Raw genomic sequence first — 21,550 nt, forward strand, 5'->3', positions numbered from 1 at the left:
TAGGCATAATACTATGAAAGTTCAATGGAAAGTTCAGTACAGGTTGGAACAGTCAAAGCAGAATGGGCAAGTTCCTAGTAGGCGTCACCTAAGCAAAGGCGCAAAGACAGGAACGAACTGAGTGTGTGTTAGGGGAAGCCAGTTTAGTTTAAGCTGAGATTCTGTGCACCAGAGAAGTGAAAGTAAGCTTGGTTTAGCTCAAACTGTAGAAGGCCTTCAATGCTAGGCTGAAGAAAGAATCTAGGCATACATGGCCTCCCCCGGATTTGTGTATTCCATTCTATGGTGTTGCTAAGTGATGCATTCCAGAGTTCTTGACTGTTCACTTCTGTTACTGCCAGTGGTGTGACTTAAGCACCCTTGGCCTTTTTACACAATGGCAAAGACCCAGGCTTACTGTGCGCAATTTTGGATTAAGGTTTATCGATGTTTTGTGGGGCTGTATCACTGCCTCAAGAAATGCTGGAGTGTTGTTAAGGGCTTTTTCACTAAAAAGGAGGAAGAACACATCCCTACAGCTGAGAGTATTTTTCACAAAGAAAAAATTGCGGTGCTTGGCCATATGTTGAAGGATAAATCTCTAGCCCTTGAACAGAGAGCTCAGGCTGCCTATAGAATTGGACTGTTGGCCTTTACAGGTACTGATTTAACCAGCTGTGCTGACAGAGGTGTTCCACAGTCTTTTCGCCTGTTCTAACACTGTCAGTGAGTGATTCTCACAGCACTCGTCTTAACATTCCAATAACATTTCCTTTGCCTAAATTATTAGTTTTTTGTCTTTGCACCGCCAAAGATATTACTAATTACTTTCTCCTCAAGGATCTCATGTTTTTAAAAGAATGTGTCCATCAAATAAATTACTAATTAGGTACTTTCCTGTTTTTAATTTAAAAAGTATATATATATATATATATACACACACACACGCACACACACACACACACATATACACTGAAATTGCCTATCAAACTTTTCAGTATCATGAAAAAATTGAATCTATACTGAATTGATATAATTTCAACCCTTTTACAGAATAAAACGACTCGGTATTTTATTTTTTATCTTGTAAAAATGCATTACACAGACACTAGTTCAGAAAAATTATGAAGAACTTAAGGCTTTTAAAATACCTACTAGGAAAGCCAATAGGTGCCTTAGTGAAAAGCAACCATGTATACTTGGCTAGAGAATTCAGTGGTAAACCATTTAAAGACACACTGCTCTGATTGTCAAGTCCAAACTTGCTTCACTTTTTTTTCTAATAAATTTCATGTAAAAAAATTTTATAGACAATCCTCAACAACACATCGCCTTATTAGAAGCTCTTGTTGGTAGCTGTTAGTGTCCTTGGTAGATCGATTATTTTTTAAATGGGAAAATGAATTACTTCAATGCAGTTTAATAGACTGCTTTCACAGAATGGTGTCCATGAGAGAAAACATTTACTGTTTTCAAGGACCAGGGGGTCCGAGGTACCAGAATGATTGAGAACCACTAGCATAGGACCAGAGAGAAGACAGAAACTCAGGAGAACACCCAGGTGAGGGGGTGTAAATGGCATCCACTACTTGAGGCAGGCTCAGTTCCCTGTAGAGCTGTGGTCACCATTTGGGGTAAGAGTTAGCTAATTATAAAGGGATCAGAATCCTTTAACTTGATGTTACTTAGCCTTGGTTGTACTGGTGGGAAACAATGGAAAGGGCTTATGCCCAGGCTTTGGCTAAAGCTTTACACTGCATAGAATATCCTTGGGACCATGGGACTGTGGTAGTGCAAATAAGAGGAATCCAAACCAGGTCAAAACTCCAGTGGCTAGAATCCAGCCAACTGTGCCAGCTTCTCCTCACCATCTAAATTGTCTCCATCAGTGCCTTCTTATCTAGGACCTTCTCGGAGTTTGAGATTTGAACTAGGATGATCTGGGGTTCAGGTATATGATGGAAGTAGAGTCAAGCACCAGGTTGGTCCCAGATCTGCAAAAGATTTGAGCTGAGAAATGTGTAAGGAGAACAGGACAGTGATGGACAACTCATGAAAAACCTCTCTCTTACCATTTAGACCCTGGCTTTGCAGCTCAGCCTTTTGGTGTTTCCTTTGTTTGCTCTAATGCTCTGGTACTTTTTCAAGTACTGAAGACAGAGACTCAGGAATGAGACCATGAGGGAGATTTGCTAGGTGAACACAGCCAGGCTTTATTCATCTTGCAATTCTGACTCATAGGCGCCTGATTGAAGGAAACAGGGAGGAGCTTTGGGCAGGCAGGGACCTCCCAGTGCTCTTCATATAACTCCACACTGATCAACACACACTTTCTCATCTTCACAGCAGCACACAGGGTGGGGGAGAAAGAGGAAAACTCAAAATATCCGAAGTATCACATCCATAGCGATGAGAATATGAACACAGGAGCACTCAAATGTCACTAGCTACTAGATACGCCAGATACTTCTGGAAATGCAAATGCTTGTTTTACAGGAGGACCAACTGCTGGAAATTTTGCAGCTGAGTACATGAAAGAAGTAGCTCACTTGTTGCAAAATTACGAGATGGAACCAAAAGTAAAGATCCAGCTACTCCAGAGTGTTGCATCTTGGTGTTACTTAAACCCTGTCAACCAGAGAAGAGCCAAACATTTGCAGTTTATTCCTATTCTCATTGATCTTTTTGATAACAGACTTGAGCATACCATGAAAAGTGACGTAAACAGCAACCTCCTGGTTAAATTTTGGAGTTGCTATGTTCTCTCTGTCATGACATGCAATAACCTGCCCTGTATGCAGGAGCTTAGAGACTACAGTTCTCTAAAATATCACTTGCAAATGTTGGCCAGTGAGAATTGGTCTGGATGGCCTGAGAATTTTGCAGAGGTGCTGTATTTCCTCATTGGTTTTCACAGGAATTAATTTCTCTAAATCCAGTTACCTGATGCAGCTGTCTGCACCATTGTATCACCTTGGAAAACTGAAATAAATAACAAAAGCCAATCACATTATTCTTCAGCATTTTCTTTTAGATAGTTGAAAAATTCTATATACATTTTCATAGTTACTGCAATAACCAAACTTATGAAAAGCGCCACTGTTTAAAATAACCTCATAAAAATTAAGTTCATAAAATGAGAATTCATTGGAAGATGCATTACCTATATAACTGTTAGGAGCAATGGTGTGTTTGGGGGGCTATTAGATGACATTAAGCTAAGGCACCCAGAAATGCCAAATCCAGACCCAACTCACAGCCACACCCTACAGTGGACACTGTCATCCCACCCATATGTATCCTTTCAGCCCTATTTCAGTGCTGGCCTTCCGGTTGCCGCATCTTTGGCTGAGGTTGCGTTCTGGCTACCAGACCATGATCTTTCTGCACATCAGGCTGACCAGTTTGGGGGAATTTACACTGAATAGGAGCAGTGCTTACCTCCACTGGCACAACTCTGGATAGAGATGGAGTACCATGTGTTCAGACACCTAAAGACAAGCCTAAAGCTAGGCTCCTGGATTTTTACTCTCCCTATTTTGCCTGTTAAGAGAATATGTAAAAGAAAGCTTGCACCTGACTTTTGTACTGCCCAGCCTCATCAAAAGCTTTGTTACAAAAAATGTTTACGGAGAAGCGCTTACAGGATGTGTACCTGTTTGTGTCTAACTACATTAACATTTGCCTCTAGCTTAAGTCGGAGCCCTCATAGATTGAACTACGTACTTTCCTATTTCACAGACTTGCCTTGACTAAGCTTACTTTAGCGTTACGCTTCTACCTTTCACTGAGGGGCCTGTAAAAAAAGTAGTGTAGGTCCGTGATCCTTGCTTGTATTTATTACAGGAATGTTGTTAGGGATGCTAATCACATCACGTGGATTCATGAGGCTCTCAGGGGCAATTTTCTCAAAACTTAAACCAGGAAACGCTGTGTTCTACTGAGCAACTGTTACCTTTTCATCCTTTGTGGATTTTGTGAATTGTGTTAACGCAGAGTTTCTCAAACTAGAATTCAGTTTACAGTGGGAGAATAAGGGTCGGAAATCATAAGTCCCCTTTAGAAACTGGGTCACGGTCACAAATTACTTTTTTCAAGTGCTTTTTAAATTGAATTTTAATTTTTCCTCAAAGTAATTCATGAACGTAGTTTGAAGAGTCAAATAATGCCAGGCCTCTGATGAGAAACAGAGGTTCAGATTTGGGCCTTGAGGCATTTTTATGCTACGATTTTAAAATCGCTTACCAAAATTCTAACAACAAATGGTTACTGTTTTCCTTTGTTGTCCCTTGTAAGCTCATCTCTCTGTAACATTTGGATTTTCTTAGAAGCAAATCCACGATAAGACTTTGAGCACAAGGGCTTTATTTGCTAATCTTCATGTGGACATATGCTTTCATTTCTCTTAGGTAAATACCTAGGAGTAGAACGGCCGGATCATACAGAATGTGTATGTTTAACTTTTAAGAAATTGCTGAACAGTTCGATAGCATCTGTGGCATTTAACATTGCCACCAGCACTGCCGGACAGTCCCAGTTGCTTCACATCCTTAACACTCGGTATGGTCAAGTTTTGTTTTTCAAACTTCAGCCGTTCTGATGGGCACATAACAGCATCTCACTGTAGGTTTAATTTGTACTTCCCTAAGGACTGTGTTGCCATCTTTTCACGTGCTTATTTGCTATCTGTGCATATGCTTTGCAAGTGTCCAAATCTTTCCTCTATATAAAAAATAAGGTTGTCTACTTAATGAGTAGTAAGTTCTTTATAGATAGAAACCCTTTGTTGGGTATATTTTGCAAGTATTTTCTCCCAGTCTGTGGCCTGTCTTTCCATTCTCTTAAAAGTCTTTCAAAGAGAAGTTTTTGATGTTTATGCAGTCTGATTTATGGTGTAATTCATGATTTTTGTGTCCTTTTTTGAGAAATCTTTACCAAATCCAAGGTCACTAAAATTTTCTCCAATGTTTTCTTCTGGAAGATTAATAATTTTAGCTCTGACATTAAATTTTAAAACCCTCTTCAATTCCTTCCTCTTTTGCTCCCTGCCATCAAATCCTGGCAATCCATTTTTGACATTTTCCAGAAATACTTTCTATTTGCCAAGTCATCCTATTCTACTTAGCTCTCCTCTTTCTTTAGGCTGATGGCCCAAATCTAAAACATACACAGCTGCACTAATACAGTAGCCACTGACCTCACATGGCTCTTTAAATATAAATTAAAATTTTAAAAATTAAAATGTTAGTTCCCCATTCATACTAGCCACATTTTGTGCTCAAAAGCCATATATGGCTACGTGGTTATTATACTGGACAACTCAGTTCCAGCATCCCAGGAAACTTTATTGGACAGCGTTGCTATAGATTAATAATAGTTTCCATTTATTTTTTTTTTTTTATAGCTACTTTTATTATTTATTTATTTATTTTATTTTTGGCTGTGTTGGGTCTTCGGTTCGTGCGAGGGCTTTCTCTGGTTACGGCAAGTGGGGGCCACTCTTCATCGCGGTGCGGGGACCGCTCTTCATCGCGGTGCGCGGGCCTTTCACTATCGCGGCCCCTCCCGTTGCGGGGCACAGGCTCCAGACGCGCAGGCTCAGTAGTTGTGGCTCACGGGCCCAGCTGCTCCGTGGCATGTGGGATCTTCCCAGACCAGGGCTCGAACCCGTGTCCCCTGCATTAGCAGGCAGACTCTCAACCACTGCGCCACCAGGGAAGCCCAGTTTCCATTTATTTAAGCATTTAGTTCAGGCACTCTAGGAAAGGTTTTCATTCTCACAAAAACAGAGGTGGACTTAATATCGGAGATAAGAAAATTAAAGTTCTATAAGAATAACTTGCCTAAAGTAATCCTTTAAAGCTTGACACTGCTCTTTATTGCCAATTTATACAAAGCTTCTTGTATGCTTTCCACAGAACTTAATCCCAATGCTGTATACTTTGCAAACAATTTCCCTTTATTTTGTCCTTTTCTTCCTTCAGAACAGTCCACATGAGAAATCCTTAACTTTACCCTACTCTTACTTCATATTCCTTCAATATACATACTTTGTCTATACCAGTATGTGAAATGTGCAAATAGAAAGTTTCAGAATGCTTAGCTATTCATGCATCTCTTCATCTGCTCCCCACTTTGCTTCTCTAGAGGACTACCAACACCACCCCAACATTTTAAGCTTCCAAGAAGAGTATGATCATACCAGCCTTTACTTGGCTTCTCAGATTCACTTGGGGAGCCTTTGCCTCTAGATGCTCACACTCCTACTGGGTTAGATTACCTGGGCGTGGGGTCTAGAAATCATCAACATTCCCTCCAGTGAGCTTGAGGTGCAACCAGGTTTACGAGGTAAGACCTCAGCTGTCTCAGTCTAAAGAGGGAGAATTCATTTTCCCCTTGTTTCCTCCAAGCTAGCAGATTAGAAAGGAAACAAAACAAAAGCACAGAAATAGACAAATTTTCTACCCAGACTCCTTATACTTCATTCTTCAAGATATACACAAAGCTCAACAGAATGAAGTTTATTTATCATATACACAAGTCATGTCTGACAACTGAGAAAATGCTATTTACACAAAACACCGTAGATTAAAAATACATAGTATTTGTATTTTAATACAATAATAGGGCCCCAGGATACAAACAAGGAAGTCTGAGTCCAAGTTTTCATTATAAAGTTATTTGCTCTGCTACAAAGAACTACAGTGGAGGTGAACGTTGGCAGTATATTTCTCAAGAGTCAATATTACTGAATTTCACACACATGGTTTTGCATCTGTAGAGGAAGAGACAACTTCTTCAGCACATGTACCAATTTCTGAGTCTTCTACTTCAGAATCCTCACCAGTTTCCTCTTCAGAATCAAATTCCTGACTATCCGGTGATTCAAAGTTATCCAGAGGTTCTTGATTCAGTCTCTTGTAAAGAATAAACCAATAATTTATTGTAAAAACTTCACAATCCAAGCTCATTATCAGTATGCTGATATAACTGACCCTCAATGTTATAATGAGGTTTCATTTCATAATGTCTCTATGTTAAATTCACTTACAAGCAGTCAAGTGTTTGTTAGATCAAAGTGCTAGCCATGTTAGATCATATTTCTGCAAAGTCACAGTGTTTAAAAGTTTGCTTATTTTTTTTTCTAAGTACTCGCGTGCTTTCAGAATACAATTTAAATCAGTACTTCTCCAACTATCTACAGTAAAGGACCAGGTTTCCTAATTTCCCATCTGCTTTGGATTAATACTTCCATGGCAGTTAAGAGAGCTACTACAGTACTTCCAAATGAAAACTTCAAACGTGAGTTCTGTCATGGCGCTAAAATGTATGGCAGAAATTCAGTACAAGAAAAGTTTTGATTTGAAAAATGTCCTTCCCAACAGCAAGATGATTTTTTGCAGACATGAATAAGTTTAAGACCTATTTTTTAAGACTGGTAACAGTCATCAGGCTAATTCTTATAAACACATTAGCTACTTCCAAATTAAAAAAAAAAGTCAGATAAGACGACCAAAGTTATTTCGTACACCAATTACCAGTTTTATAAATGACAGTAGTATCTCATTGGCATTATAGTTAAATTAAAAACTGTCTGGAGATATATATATATATATATATATATATATATATATATATATATATATCTGATTCACTTTGCTGTACACCTGAAACTAACACAACGCTCTAAATCAACTATACTCCAATAAAAATTTAAAAAAAACAACTTGTCTGAAAATTTGACAACTGTGAAATATAATTTTCCATATGTTTTTCAGATGTAAGTTAATTCCTTTCTATACTGTTACAAGAAAATAAGTGTTTTTTTGCTTCATAATAATAGCATCTAACAATTATTGAGCTCTCACTATGTATACGCAATTCTCTCAATTTTCTACCTATTCTCTACTTGTTATTCTCATAGCAAGCCTATAAAGGTAGGCACTATTACTCCCATTTTATAAATGAGGAAAATGGAGCCCTGACAGGATAAATAACCTGTTTGACTCAAACTTAATGGTGCTAGGCAGGGGGCTAGGACTCAAACCCAGGAAATCTCATTCTAGAGCCCAAACACTTTCTGATCACACTACTGCCTCAACTTTATAGAAAAATAGATGCCTCTGAATCAGGTGAATGTTAAAATACCTACCTCTATTATCTCTGCCATATACTGTACATGTTCTGCTACTTCTGCCAATTCCTTATTCTCCTTCTTCAGGCGGGCAATTTCATTGTCCTTTTGTTCAATTTCTTTATGAAGCTATGTGACATAAATCAAAAAGTTCAGTTTTTCATAGACTTGCTATGCTATAAACCAAATTATATGCCTCCAAGTATATAGCTGACACACATTTAGCACAAAGTTCCTAACAAAGGTGCTGTCTTCGGCTCTCAACACAAAAGGCTTCTTTTTGTATAATAGTTCTGGTAACAGAGTTGCCTAATTAAATTTTTATTAAGACAACATTAAAGCTAGTTTATATTGCTCTAATAAAATATCCTGGGCAGCAGAAAGAAAATAATCCTGGAATGTTTAAAAATTCCACAAATTATATTCAGTACATACTTTCTCATTTTCCTTAAGTGCTTCATAGAGAGCCTTCCTCCGTTTTTCCGCCACTTCTTTCCAATATTGAGAGGATGGATTTTCTAAAATAAATTGTTTTACATGTAACTTTGAAAATCATTACTGTTATATACTGCTGTAAAAACCCAATAACTAAAAAAAAAAAAAAAAAACCAATAACTTTTTTGTCTATTTTTTAAAAATTTACAGTCTCATTCAGTACTTAGTAATACCCATTTTTTTTTTTTAGTAATACCCATTTTTAAAAAAATTAAAGTTAGAAAGCCGAATCAGTTTTTTTCTCTTATTTTTCCCAACAATTTGAAGATTTCAGTCCCTTCAAAGGAATTGCAACACAAGTACAATGCACATATAACTTTCACCTAGATTGTTAAAGGTGTTTGCAACATTTGCTTTGTGTGTTCATATTTTTTAATTTGTTTAACATTCACATTTGTGAAAAGTCCAGATCAATTATTTTTACACTGTCCTTAAATTTGGATTTGTCTATTTCCATGATTAAATTCAAGCTACACAAGTTGGCAGGAACACTGTAAGAATGCTGTATCCTTCTCAGTGTATCACCAAAGAAGCACATACTAATTGGTCACAATACTGGAGATGTTAAATTTGATCACTTGATTAAGATGATTTCTCCCTTGTAAAGATACTTTTTTCCTTTAGTAACAAATAAATGATCTATGGAGTAAAATTTTTGAGTCTGTGGTATTAATATCCAGTTCCCTAACAACCTTTCACCCAATTTTACCTCCACTGATGTTTCTTGTTCCTTCTACATTTAGTAGTTGGCATTATTCTGTAAAAGAACTTTCCCTACCCCAATTCAAAAGAAAATTACCAGTATGGATTCATGTATTCTTTTTTAATTCAATGTATTATAATCCATTCTTGTCATTATTCATTTTGATGCTCAAACTTTCCCAAATTTAGCCAGGGGGGGATCCCTTCAAGCAGACTCCTCGTTTTAACCGGTGTCCATCAGGTTTTGAGTACTTCCGTATTTTCTAAGACAAGAGATTCCAAGCTCACTCTGTAGTTTCCCTGCCCCGGTCCTGGAAGCAGCCATTTCTCCAGGGAGCTTTAGTGGAGAATAGTGTTTACAAACCAAGAACTGAATGCGATTGTGCTTCTTATTATTCGGGTGTCATTTGTTTCTGGGCTCTTTTCATTGGCAGAGTTAGGAAAGGTTCTTTTTAAAAAATCATCAGTTTACACCAACACTCCCAATTCCAGTTCCACAACAGAGTTCTTCCTTTCCTTCCCCATTACATACTGTATCTCCCTTAACCATACCATGGACCCAACAATATCAACATATTACTCATTTGCTCAATCCTAAAATATACACAAATTTTTTCCCAAACTGCTACTACACCAATACCACTGCCAACAAAAATTAAATTCAAGATTTCTTTGTAGTTCTTTTAATCCTCACAGTATAGCCCTCTGAGGGTCTACAGTCAAAGTTCTGTGTTCAAGTTGCATGGATTAATGTTTTTCATCTATGTGGTATGTTAGCAATATAATGTATAGTTGAGTTGTTTATTTCCGTATTTAACTTTAGTGTTTTTTTCCCACCAATCTTCATTAATTTTAGCCAAATCAGATATAAGCGTCACAAATCCTGTTGTTTATTCTACATTATTATTAGAGCTTCTTTATTTGTATGCAGTCAACCTTTCTATTGGGTTGGCCAAAAGGTTCATTCGGGTTTTAACATCTTAAAGAAAAATCTGAACAAACTTTTTGGCCAACCCAATAAATGAAATCCTACTGTCTTACTCATTTTTCCCCTCACTGTCTTCAGGGGACTCAAAATGAGCCCAAATGTCACTATAACCTTGAGTAAGACAATTAACTTCTGTAGGCTCAATTATTTTCCTCAGTAATAATGACCCATGATTAGGACAGAAGTAATCACCTTCCATAATACTTATAAAACATCATTAACTTCCTCTTCTGATTTCCACTGCCATTAAAAACTAGTATTTATTATAGGCACATGCTTCTCATTCATCTTTACTCCCTTTATTATTCCTACTGTTCCCTTCATTCTCCTGGTATCTTTTCTTCAAATTCACTATCTCTAGACATTTTTCTTCTGAAAAGACTATTTCCAAGTCTTATAAGTCCAATATCAGAGCTGCCATATTAATCACTTTCCTTTTCTTTAATATTTCATCCATATATGGATCTTACCAAACAGTAGGACCTGCCCGAATGTACACTGTTTTATAATTTACACCATAAAAAACCTTAAATTACCAAAAACATAAAAGTAAAATATCTAATAAATTAAGAGCTGTGGGCAGAGTTCATAACAGTACAACAAATAATATTTACCCTTATTATAATTAAAAAATTTAAGATAAAAGCCATATATATATATATATATATATATATATATATACACACACACACACACACACACACACATTTTTGTTTTTTTCCATACCTGTAATCATAAGATCAAATGCTTCTTGGGTGACGCCTCCAAGATTTTTATTTTCACTATGTTCTGGGTCAGTAACAACTCCAGAGCTGGAAGTCTTAGATATTAACTGGTCATTCCAATGTTTCCGTTTGGACAAGCTTTTAACCAACTATAATGAAAATATATACATCAGTCATTTTGTTTAATGAACAAGAAAGCTAAGCGGTTTAGTCTCTTATGAATTAAAACTAAAGCACTCAGATATGGGGATATATGTAGAGCTGATTCACTTTGTTATAAAGCAGAAACTAACACACCATTGTAAAGCAATTATATTCCAATAAAGATTTTAAAAAAACAAAAGCACTCATATCTCTTTCTGATATCTTTGACCCTTTTAAGAAATTACACAATTCAAAACTCTACCAAAATGTATAGTTATATTTTAGGAATTTTATTTACATCAACTATTCTGAATTAGACTTGAGTCTAAGGCTTAGCTGAATTTATTTTTATTTAAATGATTCAGTACCATGGAAAGGCACTATTTTCAACCTGCAGAAGTCTAGAAACCCTCATCCATGATTTCATCATTTACATACAGGGGTAAATGATTGAATCTAACATTTTATTCTTAAAAACAAAAATCAAGCATTATGCCTATAGGTTAACTCATAACTTATTACATTATCCCAGTTCTACTACAGGTATTCATACCAATTTTGAACTTCCTAAATTGAAAAATTAAAACAAAAACCACTTTTGTGGGGAATATACAATTGTTATCCTTAAATTATTTCCAAATTTCAATGACTTAGGTATTTCCGACCAAGGAACTCTTTGAAATGTTTTTAATGTAAAGGTAGCATCATCTGTACCCCATTCTAGCTCAATAATACACACCTCATTTTCTCTTCCGACTAGCGATCCAGCCGTAGAAGGCTGAATCATCTTCAGAGTTCTTCTTGGAACAGGACTACTCTGAAAGTCAAGATAATGAATTATCTGGTTACTGAGTTCCTATATGGATTGTTACCATCTTAATCCTACCATAATTTACAAAAGAAAAAAAACTGCTAAGGACACTAATGTTTGATCTGCTATATAATTTTATAATGCTACATACGATTTGGTCAACTAGCAAGCTTATTATTTCCCTAAAATTATAATAAAGTTTGAAGAAATTCTAAGAATAAATCACATTACCCAAACTTGACACAAACAAGTAGCTCTTCTTCCATTTCAATATACGTTCTTGCTATAGTCATGTAGTCATTTGTTTAGTTAAAACAAAAATATAACATTAAGTTCTAATACTCCAAACCATATATGATGAAATTCCAGTAAAACAGGAATATTTGTATTCCCTCTTAAAAAGATCTTCTACACAGAAACTAGAAATTTACCAAACATCATAACATTTAATGCTACCCACAAAAAAGGTAAATTGGAGGAAAAGGTTAATTATTTATACTGCAAAATACTTCTTTCCCCTAATCAAAAGGATTCATCTCAGGCTTCCTTTAAATTGCGAATAGTCCCTAACACATTTATATGAATCCACCAAAAGAATATCACTTTAAAGAATATTACACATGTAAGAAGACCCACTTCCCCCCCTTCAACCTTTACCTGACTGTAGAAACAGTTTTGCTTCAAGCCCATTCATTAGCAGACAGAGAACATGTCAGTGCTTGAGGCATACAAACACTCTAAAATGCACAAGCTATTGTTTTTGAAAAAAAATTGGTTTCCTTGTAATATGTAAATACCTTCCTGTATATTTCCTGATCTAAAAGGTCTCTCTATTTTTGCAAAAAATGATTAGTTATACTGCCACCACGGGATAGCAAACAATGGTGAATACTCAAACAAGGTCAGCAAGAACATGACACCAAAGCAGCGTGAGAAAGTTACTAATTCCACACTGTACTTCACAGGACTAGAGTTCACCTTTCCCACGGTAAGGTTTCTACTGCTGATTATTATCTCACTATTTAACTGAAGAACAAATGCTGGCTACTGTGAGAACAAATATTACACCAACATTTCAGATATAATTTAGATTATAGATTAGTCAACAGTCTCCAGACAAATAGAAGAAAATACAACTTTGGAACCTTAATAATAGGAGGTGTTAATTTATTTAAATGCTTGCTACTCATAAAGGCCAAAGAAGCCAGCTAAATGACCACTTCCAAGATTTAACTTTCACAACTGTAAGCTTTATAGAATCCAGCCATCCAAATGTAATATTGCTATTATCATTTTATTCATACAGATCATGCATTAGAATAATAAGTTCTTTACAGCCAGAAAGGTTCTTATATATTGAGTCGTAATGTTTTTAGAAAACAATTTGAGATTCTATGAACCCCCTCAAAAAAAAGAGCATACTCGCACAGAATTTTGTGTACAATTGGCAAGGAATCGATGAACTCCTAAAATGTACTCTTACAGACCTAGTTTCAGTCCAACTCCCTCATTTTACAGATGAGTAAACTGAGGCTGAGATGCTAAATAACTCACCCAACGTCACAGTTTTGGAGGCAGAACCAGAACCAAACAGAACCCAGATCCTTTTATATCCCAGATAGTTGTACTATAGATAGTAAATATTAGACTTCTCTTTTAACTGTTAAAATCTGCTGAAATTACATGAATTATTTGTCTGGGATTTGATTCAGTGGAGGAAAGGGGGAGTGAATGGAGATGGAGATGAAACAAGACTGGCCATATACTGATAATTGTTGAAAATGGGGAAGTAAAATGAGATTATACTATTGACTCTCTGTTTGAATATTTTAAAATTTTCATAATAAAAAGTTTAAAAACACACACATACAAAGCACAGTGGGAAGATGCCATCACCCTTTATGAAAGCTGATGGAATAAAATTCACAAATTATCGATGCAAAGTATTATTCATGAAAAATAATGTAAGAAAGATACTAAGGCAAGGTAAACAAAACAACCTATCAAAAAGCACCTGCTATCACTTACAAAAAGGCTTTTATTTATACTATTTAATTTAAATCTGGAAACTGGTACACTTTCCTGACAATGTAGTCTCATTCCCAGGAATCCTGAGAATACATATAGTCTAAGTTGTGTGGCAAGACCTCCTAGCTAAGTTGTAAATTCATTTAGAACCTTAAGAGCGAAGCCAGTCAAAATTACAAACTCAAAATTAAGCTCTGTCTTTATTGTTACAAGAATAAACATTTGGAACAAGATTTCCAGTGATAGTATAATACGGGGATTCAAAAAGTGTGGCAAAATGAGCAAGTTAGATGGTAATGAGCATGATGTACCCTGGAAATATATGCAATATAATGCAAACTGTGTCTCTGTGGTCAAAGACACTAATCTGAAGATACACAAAAAGGATTTTAATAAAATCATTTCATGAAATGTACTAAAAGTAGAAACAAAGCATTTCTTGTATATAGAAAATCCTAAGGAATCTACTAAAAAACTATTAGAATAAACAAGTTTAGCAAGGTTGCAAGATACAAGATCAAGATACAAAAATCAATAGTACTTCTATACCGTGGCAATGAGCACCCCAAAAATTTAATTAAGGAAATGATTCCAGCTACAATAGCATTACAAAGAATAAAATACTTAGGAAAAAATTTAACAAAAAAGTGAAAAGGGGCTTCCCTGGTGGCGCAGTGGTTGAGAATCTGCCTGCCAATGCAGGGGACACGGGTTCGAGCCCTGGTCTGGGAAGATCCCACATGCCGCGGAGCGGCTGGGCCCGTGAGCCACAATTACTGAGCCTGCGCGTCTGGAGCCTGTGCTCCGCAACAAGAGAGGCCGTGACAGTGAGAGGCCCGCGCACCGTGATGAAGAGTGGCTCCCGCTTGCCACAACTAGAGAAAGCCCTTGCACAGAGGCGAAGACCCAACATAGCAATCAATCAATCAATCAATTAATCAATAAAAAAATAAAATCTTTAAAAAAGTGAAAAACTCAAAAAACTCCAAAAACTTTGTTGAAACTTTTTTCTTTCAACAAAACATTGTTGAAAGAATGTAAAGAAGACCTAAATAAATGGAAAGACATCCCATGTATGTGGATCAGAAAACTTAACATTCAACCATAATTAATTTTTAAACAGTTCTCTATTGTTACTTGCCCTCAGACTAAAAACTGATTAACTCAACGTTCATAGAAATTATATTCAGGTTAAATTTGACTAAATTATGTCAAAAAACATCTTACTACATGCTTTCTATAACAAATTAAAGTGATTGCATCACATACCTTTACATTCTCTTGGATTCCTTCTTGTTTCTGCTTCATACTGTGATTCATTATACACCTAGTGAAGAACAGAAGATTAGTAATTCAAAAACAGAATATGGTCTGCATCAGAAAGTGAAACCTAGTTTTTTGTTGTTGTTGAAAGTACAATCATAAAAATAAAAATTTAAAAATCATAGCAATAAAAAATGATGGAACTATCTTTTCTCACTGTACCCAAACTCAGCCCTGTCAATGACAAGTGACTAAAGCTAATGACTCTTAATATCTTTACTTTATACACACATATACAATAATTCTGGCTGGAAAAACATTGTTACAAAAGGGAAAATGTGTATTCTAAACAAACTTACAAAACGTGACGGTGTCCTGGATTAAATACAGGACTCTCAAAGATCTGAAAAACGGGACTTCCCTGGTAGCACAGTGGTTAAGAATCCGCCTGCCAATGCAGGGGACACAAGTTTGAGCCCTCGTCTGGGAAGATCCCACATGCCACGGAGCAGCTAAGCCCATGTGCCACAACTACTGAGCCTGCGCTCTAGAGCCCGCGAGCCACAACTACTGAGCCCACGTGCCGTAACTACTGAAGCCCACACACCTAGGGCCCATACTCCGTAACAAGAGAAGCTACTGTAATGAGAAGCACACGCACCACAGTGAAGAGTAGCCTCCACTCCCCTCAACGAGAGAAAGCCCCCCCCCGCACAGCAACGAAGACCCAACACAGCCAAAAGTAAATAAATAAATTTAAAAAATAAGATCTGAAAAACAGTCACCAGGAAAAGCAAAACACAGATACTTGGGTGTGTCCAAGTCAAGAGCAGCATCCTAACTCTGCTGTTTCAAAGGCAGATTTCAGCTATAATAAACTTGGCTCTGGTAACCAGCAATAACTTAATAGTGATTTAATATCCAATCAAGTAAGATTATGCATTTACATTTGTAGGGAATGTTTAACCACCATCATGAACTGAGACACTGGTGGAAGCAAAGAAAAGGGAGCAAGAGACAAAGGGCTATGTGACGCTGTTAACCACACCGCTGGGCCGGACTCACTCCAAACCCAACTTTGAATTCCCCAGCCATGTCTCTCCCTCAAACAGATCTCCCTGATTTCTGTGGCATGCCTTTCTTTACCCAGTGCAGTGGCTTTTAAACTATGACTATGACCCGTCCCATGTGAATACACTATACACTGTGCCCTAGCACACACAAACGCAAACGAAAATGTTTAGGAAAGAAAATCTAATTGTGTGACGCACCCTATTTTCTATTCTATTTAATATTAAGCAAATGCTGATCGAGCTGAGCCAGGGCAATGATTTTCAAACTGCGGGTTGCAGCCTGGGATTCCAAAATCACTCAGTGGTTGTTTAGAAAAATGTAACTAAACAGACGAGAAAACATCAGAGTGCAAGGCATATAAGAAATAAATACTGCTTAGTGAAGGTTCTAATTTAGTTGGAAGGTTGCATCCTAAATTGCGATGTAAAAAATGTGCTTTAGTACATGTCCAAATTTAAAAAGTTGAAAGCCACGGATCAAGTCTAATCCTTCACTTGTTCATCACACTCCCGCCAGAAACCTTGCGTCCTTACTTTTTATTCTCTAGCTCTTTTAAACGACTAGATTGAAGATTGAAAACTCTGGCATAGGACTGGGTCCAAGGAAATCCTGATAAACTGTTGAAACCAAGTGTCACCAAGTTCAATTTTTTTTTTTTTTAAAGGGGGACGCAGAGTTCAGGGACCTTGTCCCATGAGCCCAGTTTGCAGACCCCCTTGGATCACCGCCAGTTAACTACTGGTCAAGAGGGTGGATGTTCCGCCTCATCCCGACAGCCAGGCACGCCCAGGCTGAGGCCCTCACACCAACCAGCTGCACACAAACAGCCCCGCGACCCCGCCAGCTAGTCCTACGGACAGAGACCCAGAAACCAAAACCTAGGCGGAAGATGCGGTGCCGCGCGCCCGAGCCCTCCAACCGCCGAGCGCGCCACAGGGACTGCACCCGCCAGCCAATAGAGAGCGTGGACGGGACAGCGCGCCAAAACCGATCCAACCAATGGGGCAGCCCCGAGCCTCACCTCCCTCCCCGTCCCGGCTCCTGTGACCGTTCAACAGCCCCTTCACCTAGACCCCAGCAGCGGCCCGGCAGCTGTCACAGGAGTACCCGACTTCCGGCCGGTGGGAGCCCAAAGCGGCTGGTCTAGCAGCCCCTGCGGACCCACTCCGGCCACCTCTCTCACACTTACTGGATGGAAGCGGGCAATCCTCGTAGCGAACGCACGTAGTTGTGGCTGCGGCGCCTCGCGTGGGGTCCACAGGCAATACGCGTTCGTCCCCGCAGCCGCAGGAAGGCTTGCGCGCGCGGTTGTGAAAGACTAGAACTCCGCCCTTCGGCCCTAGACGGCCACGTGATCGCCTAACACGAGACGGAGGGCGGGGCCATCCGAATGCGGCGAATCGCCTCTGGGCTCCGCCCGCTTCGGCTCCGCCCCTTCCTGCGCCTGCGTGGTGGGCGTAGCCTGTGTTTGGGCTGGAACATCCTGGGGCTTCTCCTACTTGATTAGAGTCCTCGGATTCTGCCCTCTGACCCGTGCTCGGAACTTCGCTTCAGAGCGGAATCCTTTTTTTTTTTTTTTTTTGACTTTTACAAGCGGGGAAAAGACCTGCCCCCACTAGTTGTAAACACTGGGAGAACAAAATATTGTATATGTAGTACGGCTTATTTTTCTGTAAAACCCTCGTTCCGCGGACTCCTAATTGTATTAAGAGCTTTTATGTTTTGGCTTTTTGTATTTTGACTACATTGTGGTGCGGTAGTAGTGCCGGAAGGCCTAATCCTGCAATGAATCCTGCTATTCACTGAGCATCTAGTACGTACCAAGTACTGTTCTGGGCGCCGGGAAAACAACTACCATTGCAATTTGAAGGAGCAGGAAAGCCTTAATAATAATTACGTCTAGCTTTTTTTTTTTTTTTTTTTTTCTTTAAGTCGTTTTACAAATTTCTCAACTTTCTTTGTGGGCATAGTACATTTCGGTTTACTGGAGTCTGGTTAAATCTTTTGTTTACACCTACCATAGCTATTAATACAAGTCTGTTTTCCCATTTCTTAACTTTTCATAGGATTATCATTCTCAGAAGGAAGGAAATATTTATCTACTAACTACGCACAGCACCGCCTTTAGGAAATGCTTTCTCAGCTGTATACCCTGCAGACACTGCGTGCCCACCTCCTGCCACCCGCCCCACCCGTATTTCTTTTTGACAGCGCTCAAAATCTAGCTTTCTTTGGGGTGAAATGTAACATTTAATATAAATTCCAAATAAAGGAAACAACCCACTGATTTGAAAACTGTTAGTAGACAACTGAGTTTCCGAGTAAGAATTTTGATGACCTTGTAATTTGACTTTGAAACACCAGCCAGTCAAAACTAAATCTGACTTCTAATTTCTTCATTCGGCCACATGATAAAAAGGCATCACTGATGAAAAAAGCCCAAATAGTAAGTATATATTTTAAAATATATAAAAAGTTATATTCAGGTAGTCTGTACTAAGTATTGTATAAAGCAAAGTACCTAATGTTATTTCTTAACAGAACTAAAAAGCTGGGAAAGAAAAATGTCTTCCGTATGAAAAGGGTAACCAAACCAGAGGGGTAGAATTTAGAGGTTATCCTAGTTGAAAATCTAGAGGCAATAAAAGAATTGATTTTTTAAACGTCTTATGAAGCACACCTCCCCAAATGTTATCTGTAGTTGCTAATAGTACTGGTTAGTTTTGGAATGGTGTGGAGAGACATTAACTTTATACATTTTAGTGTTATTTGACTTTTTTTAAGTTTAGCATACCAAAGGAGATGATGCCTCCCTTAGGAAAAATTGTGAAGCCCCCAGAGTCTGCAACCACCATGTCACCAGCTTAGGTAAGATCCCTTATGCTTTGCCTGCTAAATGATCAACTAGTTGATGTGACAAATTAATTCAGATATCTACCTATGCTATTCATTTGGGTGGCTACCAGCCACATGATGGCTATTGAGCACTTGAAATATGTCTAGTTTTCATCGAAATGTACTATAATGTAAAATACACACCGAATTTCAAAGATTTAGTGTGAAAAAGGTAGAATGTAAAATGTTTCCATAATTTTTTGTATTGATTACATGTTGAAATAATACTTTGGATATATTGGGTTGAATACAAATATTGTTAAAATTAATTTCACTTTTAATTTTTTTAATATGGCTACCAGAAAAAATTGTAATTACAGATGTGATTCACATTTGTGTCTCACATTTTATTTCCATGGCACCTGGCTGCTCTAAACTATCGTAATGTACATTATCCCATTGAATCCTCTCAGTAGCCATGTAGGGCAAATGTTTTCTACTCCCTTTTTTATAAGACTGAGAGGCTAAATCACAAGTCCAAGATCTCACCCAACTAGGCAGTGGTAGACTGAGACTTCAGATCTTCTTTTTTTTTTTTTTTTTTTTAAGTTAATTAATTTATTTATTTTTATATTTATTTTTGGCTGTGTTGGGTCTTCGTTTCTGTGCGAGGGCTTTCTCTAGTTGCGGCGAGCGGGGGCCACTCTTCATCGCGGTGCGCGGGCCTCTCACTATCGCGGCCTCTCTTGCTGCGGAGCACAGGCTCCAGACGCGCAGGCTCAGTAGTTGTGGCTCACGGGCCTAGTTGCTCCGTGGCATGTGGGATCTTCCCAGACCAGGGCTTGAACCCGTGTCCCCTGCATTGGCAGGCAGATTCTCAACCACTGCGCCACCAGGGAAGCCCGAGACTTCAGATCTTCTGACTCAAAGTCCACATGTGGAAAGAGGGAGGTTCTAAAAATATTCCTCTCTCGAGAGACAAAGGTTCCTCAAACCCTCGAAGTACTGGGGAATGTCTCCAAAACATATGCTTTTTGTTTGTTTGTTTTTTGGCCGTGTTGCTTGTGGCTTGTGGGATCTTAGTTCCCCACCAGGGATCTAATTCGAGCCCTCGGCAGTGAAAGTGCGGAGTCCTAATCACTGGACCTCCAGGGAATTCACCGTATCCTTTCCTATTGCTTTTGAAGAACAATTTATAAGGAAACAATTTTGCAGGTATCTGGAAAAAAGTTATAAGTAGTTAATCATTTAATCAGAATTTTTCTCTAGGCATCCAAATATAGTGTCTTATCTTTAGTATGAAACCATGGGTATTGATAGGGTTAAGTTTATGCAGTGATGTTGACTCATGTATAATCCTTTAATTTATTGCAGTCTTCCACTGTACAAGTTTTGAAAAATTATGGGTATTTTTATGTAATCTTTCTATTAGCCATGTGTAGCTTAGCACAGACTCCGTTGCTGGGCATTGTAGGGCTGTGTCTTCTTATCTTGCCCAAGAGCATTTATCAGTTTGTGAAAGAGAAAGGAAGAAAGAAACACAATACTGTATGATAATAGAAAAATAAAGCTAAATCATTTAGCATGGTATAAAGAATAATGATAAATTAAAATGTTAATGAAAAGCAATAGAACCTTTTAAAATTTTGTTATTATTTATTAAGGCTAAACTAAATTCCCAAGGTTTTCAGCCAGAGTGCAGAAGTTGCCTGACTTTTACATGATAATCTCTATCCTTCTGAAAACTGCCAAGGGGAACAAATAATAATTTGTTACATTCTGATTCAGAAAGCTCATGTAAGATCATTTGTAGAGCATCCATTTTACCCAATTCCCCAGCTCTGAATTGTATTCAAATAGTTTAACTTAGGTTTTAGGTTACCTGTGACATGTGCAAGGTTTAAAAAAAAAAAAAGTGAGAGTAGGAAAAAATGTTAAAATTCAATGTATCAGAATTAAGTTTTTTATTTTTAAGATAACATTTTAATAATAGTTAATATGAGACACATGGTAATTTTAAAGATGAATAATCAGCTATAAAAGATAGTTAACAGGTGATTACAAAGCACCAAAGAAATGAAAAATAAAACACACAATGAGTGCAGTCCATGATGAACATAAACCTTTTACTTCAGACATTATAATTTCTCTTCTCATTGTATATTTCATTCTCACTTTAAAAGGGTGTTTTCATTTTCAAGTGTCAGAACAGTGAGTATTGATCCTGAGAAGTCCATTATTTACAGAAGACATATTTCGGTCTACTAGTTGTCATTTGTATAAAGAAACTGTTGAATTTTCATGATGGCCTGTCAGTGTTCTTTTTTCAAAACAAGTGCATTCCAGGCAGAAATTTTCTTCTTGATCTCTCT

General features: G+C 37.8%; 2 protein-coding genes across 2 annotated transcripts; one reads left to right on the top strand and one right to left on the bottom strand.

Annotated features, from left to right (window-relative positions):
* The first annotated feature begins 376 nt into the window (after positions 1 to 376).
* Positions 377 to 2,903, top strand: ARMH2 (armadillo like helical domain containing 2). Its single transcript, XM_007197123.2, has 2 exons — positions 377 to 638; positions 2,476 to 2,903. Exons 1-2 carry the CDS (start codon positions 377 to 379, stop codon positions 2,901 to 2,903), a joined length of 690 nt encoding a protein of 229 aa, XP_007197185.1.
* Positions 2,904 to 6,485: 3,582 nt separating this feature from the next.
* On the bottom strand, positions 6,486 to 17,689 carry GMNN (geminin DNA replication inhibitor). Its single transcript, XM_007197124.2, has 7 exons — positions 17,533 to 17,689; positions 15,276 to 15,333; positions 11,907 to 11,984; positions 11,025 to 11,172; positions 8,549 to 8,631; positions 8,132 to 8,242; positions 6,486 to 6,896 (listed from the first exon to the last, which is right to left on the bottom strand). The coding sequence occupies exons 2-7, from the start codon at positions 15,324 to 15,326 to the stop codon at positions 6,735 to 6,737; spliced, it is 633 nt and encodes a 210-aa protein (XP_007197186.1). The 5' UTR covers positions 15,327 to 15,333; positions 17,533 to 17,689; the 3' UTR covers positions 6,486 to 6,734.
* Positions 17,690 to 21,550: the final 3,861 nt, after the last annotated feature.

Source organism: Balaenoptera acutorostrata, chromosome 10, assembly GCF_949987535.1.
Source record: "Balaenoptera acutorostrata chromosome 10, mBalAcu1.1, whole genome shotgun sequence".
Taxonomy (NCBI): Eukaryota; Metazoa; Chordata; class Mammalia; order Artiodactyla; family Balaenopteridae; genus Balaenoptera; species Balaenoptera acutorostrata.

Excerpts from the sequence above, each read along its gene's own strand:
- ARMH2 (XM_007197123.2), top strand. The coding sequence starts at position 377 with ATGGCAAAGACCCAGGCTTACTGTGCGCAATTTTGGATTAAGGTTTAT. Across the intron at positions 639-2,475 it reads TGGACTGTTGGCCTTTACAG|GAGGACCAACTGCTGGAAAT; the intron begins GTACTGATTTAA and ends CTTGTTTTACAG.
- GMNN (XM_007197124.2), bottom strand. The coding sequence starts at position 15,326 with ATGAATCACAGTATGAAGCAGAAACAAGAAGGAATCCAAGAGAATGTA. Across the intron at positions 11,173-11,906 it reads TAGTCGGAAGAGAAAATGAG|TTGGTTAAAAGCTTGTCCAA; the intron begins GTGTGTATTATT and ends TTTTCATTATAG. Across the intron at positions 6,897-8,131 it reads ATATGGCAGAGATAATAGAG|AGACTGAATCAAGAACCTCT; the intron begins GTAGGTATTTTA and ends ATTCTTTACAAG.